General features: G+C 46.0%; 1 protein-coding gene across 1 annotated transcript; it reads left to right on the top strand.

The window, feature by feature from the left end:
• Positions 1 to 1,002: 1,002 nt before the first annotated feature.
• On the top strand, positions 1,003 to 6,680 carry FAM89A (family with sequence similarity 89 member A). Its single transcript, XM_015857941.3, has 2 exons — positions 1,003 to 1,340; positions 4,693 to 6,680. Exons 1-2 carry the CDS (start codon positions 1,089 to 1,091, stop codon positions 4,849 to 4,851), a joined length of 411 nt encoding a protein of 136 aa, XP_015713427.1. The 5' UTR covers positions 1,003 to 1,088; the 3' UTR covers positions 4,852 to 6,680.
• Positions 6,681 to 7,772: the final 1,092 nt, after the last annotated feature.

The raw sequence follows: 7,772 nt of genomic DNA, 5'->3' as shown, positions 1-7,772 counted from the left end.
TAAGATATTAGTGCACTATAAACCAAAACAGTATATCTGAAACCTGAGTTGCTCATTGTGGAAAAACAGCAAGAGGTCAGCCAAAAGTCACCGTGATGAAGCCAATGGTGGAAAAACAAGGGGAAAGTAAGTGGTCTAAGACCACTGTAGGCCCCTACCACTCATGACCAGAAGGATATTGCCCAGGGAGGTGGTGGAGTCACTGACCCTGGGGGTGTTCAAGGAGCAACTGGATGTTGTGCTGAGGGACACGGTTTAGTGGGAGCTGTTGGTAATAGGTGAACGGTTGGACTGGATGATCTTTTAGGTCTTTTCCAACCTTGGTGATTCTGTGGTATTAGCACTTATTAATGAGTTCTTGGAGAAGAATGAATATATATACCAATGGATTGCATATGTACGTCTGAACTGCTTGAATGCAGAATCTGTCAAGTCGGCTGGTGTGTATCGAGAGGAAGAAAGGAATGTCGCTTTCTACCACATTGGGGACCAACCCCTGTAGTGAGTAGATACAAACAAAGACTGGGGAAAGATTCCTCAGCTATAAGCTGGTTTAAGATAATTGCCAGCGAGTCTGATGAGATTGAAATCGTCAACAAGCCACGTGAGGCAGTAAACAAAGCCAGAAACAACGTGAAGCCTTAACTCTAACGTTAAAAAAAAAACCAACACTGTATCTCCTTACTTCTCCAACAGAAACCTGCACAAACCAAGCGCGGTTGCAGCGATAGGACCCCACCTTCGATCATCCGCTGCGAAACACCTGGTTATGCAACGGCAAAGACAATAATGGGAAATAAAGGGTGCACAGCTCACACAACCGGCACTCGACCGCTGTGTGCGAGGGCGGGCGGCAGGCGGGCGGTGTGGGGCCATCCCTACAGGGTGAGGCCCGGCCCCGCCGCAGACAAAGCCCGTGCCCCGCCGCGAGCACCTGCACTCCGCCCGCCCCCGCCCCGCCCCGCGGCCCGTCCGCAGCCCCGCGCAGCCCCGCTCCCCTCCGCGGCCCGTAGGCGGGGCGGGCTCCGGGCGGTGCCTCCCACAGCGCGGCCGACGCGGCTCTTTCCGTCGCTCGCCGCCGCCGCAGCATGAGCGGGCCGGGGCTGCTGGGGCCCGGCGGCGGGTCGGGGCTGCCGCCGCTGCCCAAGAGCTTGAGCGGGCTGCTCAACTCCTCCTCCTCCGGCGGCGGCGGCCAGGGCGGGCGTTGGCGGGACCTGGAGCGGCTCTACGCGCAGAAGTCCCGCATCCAGGACGAGCTGAGCGGTGGCGGCCGGGGCTCGCCGCGGCCCCCTAAGCCTCCCAATCTGGACGCGGCGCTGGCCCTGCTCCGCAAGGAGATGGTGAGCGGCGGCGGGGACGGCGGACGTGGCGGGCGGGGCACGGCGGGGGGTGCCGCCGTTATGCGGCCGCGTGCCGGGCGGAAGGGCCCACCGGGAGGTACCGTGCGGAGGGCGAAGCGAGCGGCCTTTGTGTGGCGGCTGTAGGGCCCGCGGGATGGGGCGGCCCCGAGGAACTCAAGGCAGTCATTAGGAGAATCACAGAATTATCAAGGTTGGAAAAGACCTAGATCATCTAGTCCAACCATTACCAATACTTGCAGGCTAAATCATATTCCTCAACACAACATCCAAACGTTTCTTGAACATTCGGTGTCTCCACCACCTCCCTGGGCAGTGCATTCCAATGCCTGACTACCCTTTCCGAGAAGTAATACTTCCTAATGTCCAGCCTGAATCTCCCCTGGCGCAGCTTAAAACCATTCCCTCTAGTTCTATCACTGATTACACGAGAGAAGAGGCCAACCTTCGGTAAAAATACCACGGGAAGCTGAAGGACGCTAAGTTGTGGTCTGTGCCAGGCTGCGTCCGCAGTGGTTATTTTCCATGCTCTCAGAATGCGGAGCTGCTGAATGAACGCCCTGTTCGGTGACAGCCGCCTGAATGTGCCACCCATCTCCGAGCGCTGTCCTGTGAACGAAAAACGAGCACTGATTCATTTAGCACAGGTGAAGGACGCTTGGGTGCAACTTTCCTCCAGACCTTGTTTTGGTTCTGTAACGCAGCGTTATTAGCGCAGCTCCTCGGGGCGGGCTGGCACACCTTTGGGTTTAGTGCTCGTGTGGGTGTTGGTGCTCTGCTGATGCCAGATGCGCTCCTAGTGACTAATGAACCACTTTATGTTCTGAAACAACATACGATAGACAATACAAGGTGAAAATCTGCTCGTCCTAAGGCTTCTTTTGCCATGGTTGGAAGGTATTTGAGCTGACAAAACTATTGAAAGACCCAAAGATATGAACTTTGTCGTCTTAATCTTTTCCAGAAAAGCAAAGCTAGCTCCTATAAAAATCCAATTTACTTTTCCTAATGGGAAATCAAAGGAGGTGCTTGTTAAACTCATTTGGCACTGGATCTCCCCTTTGATCATCTGTTACCCTTGATGATGATTCGATTTTATGTATTTATTTTTCCTTCAGAAGTGTTTTATCACAAACACACCAAAGACTTTGAAGCAACAGTCCCTTCAGTTCCAGGTGTGCTCCTCTGTGGTTCATACAGACTGACTGTTACCCTCATGTACTGATAGGCTGCCTTTCATCGTGGGGACAGTAGCACGTTGTTATCTGTTTTGAACGTTCTTTCACCAGTCAGAGATAGCGTTACAGGAAGGGCATCACAGGGGAGTTCATCTCAGAGGAGAAATGTTGATAGCTGGGGGGTAGCACACTATGTTGCCTCTTAGGTGCAGTGAGAGGGATCTCTAGAGTCAGATGCAGATGAGCTGGGATTAAGAACATTATGCTTGTGCTAACAAGCTTGCATGTTTCTTCAGGCTTTTGGTACTGTCAGGATTGCACTGGAAGGTTGTGAAGAGCTAGAGGCTGTGGCTTTCTCAGTAGATTACTGTTTTTGTTTGATTGACACTGGTGAAAGCTACAGACATAATATATTACATAAAACTACTAAACTGGTTCTGCTGAGCAATGTCTAGCTTGGAGATTACAGCTAGTAACCTACAGATTGCAGAACTGACCATCACTGAAAGCACTAAAGTGCTGCACTGAGCTGAGATGGGAAAGCCATTGCAAATTTGCGTGCACTCCTTTGAAGACAAAGATCTCACATCTGGAATCTCTTCTGTCTCCATGCTGAACTTTGCAGCCCAGCTCATTCCCTGGTCTCCTCATGACTCTGAATAATTTCTCGCCAATCTTGTCTTTCAGACACTTAGTGCTGATGCAAGTTTTCCTAATCTTTCTTGTGTTTACATGTAACAGTATCAGGTCCAGCTTCACAGAACTCTTTCTTCCTTGAGGTGAGCAGTTTGTTTAGATGGGGCAAGCCAAACTTCATTAGCTGCCAGCCATGAACACTGATGTTCAGACTTCATTCTTGGGCAGGTAAACATTCATTAGCTTAATGTGCCTGAAAAAATTACCTCAAGTATGACTTGAGTAAGCAGAATGAGTCTGGATATGGCACAGATAGCTACTTTTGTTGGCCACTGTGCAGCCCTTTTGGTCCAAGCACTGATCTTCTGTCACAGAGTACAGAAAGGCTCGCAGGTACCGTTCAGTAAGTTCTGCTTGCTTGGCCTGAAGATCTGAGGGTATTGAAAGGCAGATCTGTGATCTGGCACCCAGTATAGTGCTTCATATCTTACCCTGTCTCTGCATAAGAGGCAGAAGTTTTGATGTCCTGGTCTGTACGAGTCACGATCGTGTCTCTGCTCCTTGACCTGACCAGGTAATACAGCTTGGCTCTGAAAGACACTGTATCCTGTTTTTCTAAGGTGGAGTGGTAATGTGGCGTGTGATGCTTGTTTTTCTTCCTCCGATCTTTATCTAAAGGAGCTCATGGGATAGGGCAGGCTGAAAGCCTGAAGCTCACTAGGTGTAGCCAGTCAGCTTAACGTTTATTAAACTAAAACTCAGGCCTAATAGGTACTTGAAAAGGTTACATCAGGCAGAGGTTTTAATTCACTGCAAGAGAAAACTCAGATTTAATGTGATCTCACCTGGATAGGTGGAAATGTCAAAGGAATTAATTTTGTTGCCACAGTGGGAAACCACTTCAAGCTAAACAACGTGCTTCATTTAGTGTTTTTAGTGTTCAATGTAGCTTACCCATTTTTGTGCCTGAAATAAGGTGCTGGCTACAGGGTAACTTCAGTGTTGCTTCAAGTCTTTAACTAGACCCGGACCTAACATTGTAGGAGTTTTGGGTCCCCCAGACACAAAGGTCTTGATGACAAATCAGGCCAATGCATGTAAAACTCCAGGGGTACCAAAAGGAATCTTGAGTAGCATGTAAAAATGTTCAGAGGGTTTGCAGACTGTAACGAGCACCCTTATCTCATTCAGCTTAAGTTTGGCTTTCTTCAGGTGGCACGTGGTATTGTGTTAGACATGGTTAGCCGTGTCAAGGCAGAGAAGCCAGATGCCTTTGTATGTCAATATAGAACAGAGAACTGAGCAGAGATACTCAGCCATGAAGTAAGAAACCAATCTGAGCTGCACTTGCATTTTTTAATCTGGTTAGTTCTAATCAAGATGAGATCTGTGAAAGACACGCAGTGATATCAGAGAAGTACGTCTTCCACATCGCTGCATGTAAAAGCATTATGTTGCAAATAAAATCACTCTTGTTAATGTTACCATTTTAATTTCTCTTCCACTCCTTCCCCCATCAGGTTGGCCTTCGGCAGCTGGATATGTCACTTCTGTGTCAGCTGTACTCCCTGTATGAATCCATTCAAGAATATAAAGGTGCCTGCCAAGCTGACTCTAACGCAGACTGCTCGTATGCTCTGGAAAATGGCTTTTTTGATGAAGAGGAGGAATATTTCTAGAAGAAAGAAGGCTGCTCTAGAGTTGTTGGCCCTACTCTCCCTACATACGCTAAGTCACCAAGAATGACTGGAATCTCTACAGATGGATCTCTTCTTGAGGAGGAGCACCCAGCTACCCTAACTTGCATTCAATTCACTTAATTCTAACATGCTGTCAGCACAAGTTACTCATGCAAATACCACTTGACGAAAGTGCTGTACTGTAACTTCTGAAGAGTCCTCCAACATGTTTGACAAGAGTTTTCAATGTAATTTGCAAGGTGGGTGTTTTCAGCTTACGAACACTGATAGCTTATAACTGGAATTTTAATCATAGAAGACAGTAATGACTTCCTGATCTGTAGTAACTCCTTGGGGTGGGGGAAGCCTCCGCTGTGGTGTAAATAGCTAAAGGTGATTTTGTTCTGTCAACAGTATTGATAAATGCAGTTTGAACAGGCATCTGGATGCACGCACATCCTCAGCTCTACTAAGCTAGTTCCGCTCTTATCAGCTGCATCCAGTTTTGTACTGGGTGGATTGTTTACACAGTTTATTTTTTTTTCTTAAGCTAATTTTGACTTCCTTATAGCCAGCTTACCAGCTGTACATGTGATACTGAATGCTATCAGCAGGTTTTTTTTTCTGTTGATCTAATTCACTTTCTTGGTACTGCCGTTTGGCGTTAACTTTTTATACACTTGTCTGGATTTCTTGCAAAACAGCTCTTTGACCTGATAAACTCTGTTCTAAAACGGTTTGCTTGGCTTTTACTGTACTGAGGAGTAAAAGCACAGAATCAAACATAGTCTGTCTGCCACTGTGTGGCTTGGAATAACGTGAACTCTTGCAAGTGTTCTGGATCATATGAAGAATAAGGAAACCTCTCATATGACAAAATGGGACAAATTGCAATATTTTGTATGGGGTGAACTTTGTTTCTGTAAGGTAGACTACAGCTCTTTTTAAAAACGCTAAATGAATATTTTGAGCACATACTTTGCATACGTTCAGACTTTTTATACTAACTTGTTCTTTGAAGTATAACTTATTTTTGTTTTCAGAACTTAAAGCACTTGATTTTTCTTCCTAAAACTTCATAGCATGTACCTGTAACTCAATTAGCGTGGAATACACACGTTGCCAACTATCTTACTCTTCCCTCATTTCTGTTTTAAGTGAAATCAGCTCCTGCCATGATTCTCATTTCTTAACTTTCATTTTACAAATGCTGTAAATCACAGTGCCTGGCTCGTGACACAAGCTAATAACAAGGGCTCAAAGCTCAAGGGGTTTTTGCATGGTTTACGTCTGGCATGCATACAGTTTACAGAATGAATTGGAAATCAGTTTCTGGAGTAGCTACTCTCTTAGTTTTTTTTAGCAAACACTAGGATGTTGCAGTGGTAAAAGCAAGGAGACCTTCAGGGTGGGGGTTTTTGTGCGTTACCTCTCAAAGTGGTTGATTTTAGTGGAATTTAATGGCCACAAGAGTAAAGACTGTGCTGTCATTGTGTATGTGTTTAAGCTCTTAAACTAGTCTGTGAAAATTGCTGGATTTCTTTTCGTTAATTCTAGTCTAATTACTACACTCACACAAAACTAAAATAAATGAAAAGTCAGATGCAAATAATCCAAATGGCTACACCTGTATTTCTGTGCATGTATGTGCTGTGTATATGTACACACATACACGTGCACGCAACTTGATGCTTTGACCTAGGAATGTATCAGCTTTGAATATAATTTGCTGTGCTTTTGGTATTTATATGAGGCTTTTTCTAGTCTGTTGAAATACTGCTATTTTCTTGCTTTTTCTTGAAAAATAAAAAGCACGGTGTTTAGCAGAACTTTATGTTTGTGTGTTAATTTGTCGTTTCCATACATCCAGCACCTCCAAAGACTCCTTTGAACGAAGCATAGAAAATCCTGTCTCTGCAAGAATCAAGGGTCGTTTTACAGATGCTTATGCAGTGCAGCTTCCTTAAAGATCTGCCAGCTCTGCTCTGCTCCCTTGTCCCTGAGGGCAGGTTCCCAGGGGGTTTTGTTGACTGACTCCCTGAAGAACTGGAAGTTGGTTTTCCTAAAAATAAGCTTCCTGATTTTACTCTTTGCCTGTCCAATATCCATCAAGAGAATCAACTCCACTGTCGCATGGTCACTACAGTGCAGGCAGCTTCCAATCCTGATGTCACCAATCAGTTTGCTCATGCTGGTGAGCAACAGGTCAGATACATTGCATCTGTCCCCCCTGGAGGGGTTGTCTATTACCTGGCTCAGGAAGTTATTCTCAATACATTCCTCCTAGATTCCCTATTTTTCCATCGTTACTCTGTGTACTAACAGGAATGAACAAAGCTGGAAACAACACAACTGATTTCACTTCATGTAAAGACTGCAGCCTTTTAGCAGTTTTTTCTAGGAAAGAGTTGTGTCCAAGGCTAGCATGCTCCCGCAGTCGTAAAATGGGGACGGCAGCTAGTTAAAGCAATGGAAATGAATTACATGTCAGTAAGTACATACAAAAAGATCCTTGACTGACTCACTTTTGCTGCATCTCCCTTAATGTAAAGTGGATGAGTGTTAAGTTAATGAGAGTTTAGTCGGCTACACAGTCACAGAAGCTGCAGTGTACAATGAACTCTAAAAGATGGGTAAATTGTACCTCTTGCGTGTTCAGTCTCCCTCCTTTGTCATAGCTGTGTATCTCACCATGACATGGGAAATGCATGCTCTCCCACCGGACCTAGCTGTGCTGGATACAGGCATACCTGGAGAGAATCACAGAATCGACAAGGTTGGAAAAGGCCTCCAGGATCATCCGGTTCAACCATCCATCTACTGCCAATATTTCCCCACTAAACCATGTCCTTTGTTACCATGGGAAGCAGACAGGAGCTGTGGCAGATGAGAGCCCTCAGTCCAAGGAAAGCTTCACAGGT

Source organism: Coturnix japonica, chromosome 3, assembly GCF_054131305.1.
Source record: "Coturnix japonica strain WE chromosome 3, WE-NBRP24, whole genome shotgun sequence".
Lineage (NCBI taxonomy): Eukaryota > Metazoa > Chordata > Aves > Galliformes > Phasianidae > Coturnix > Coturnix japonica.
Note: the sequence above shows the minus strand (reverse complement) of the source record. Positions and strands in the feature narration are given on the sequence as shown.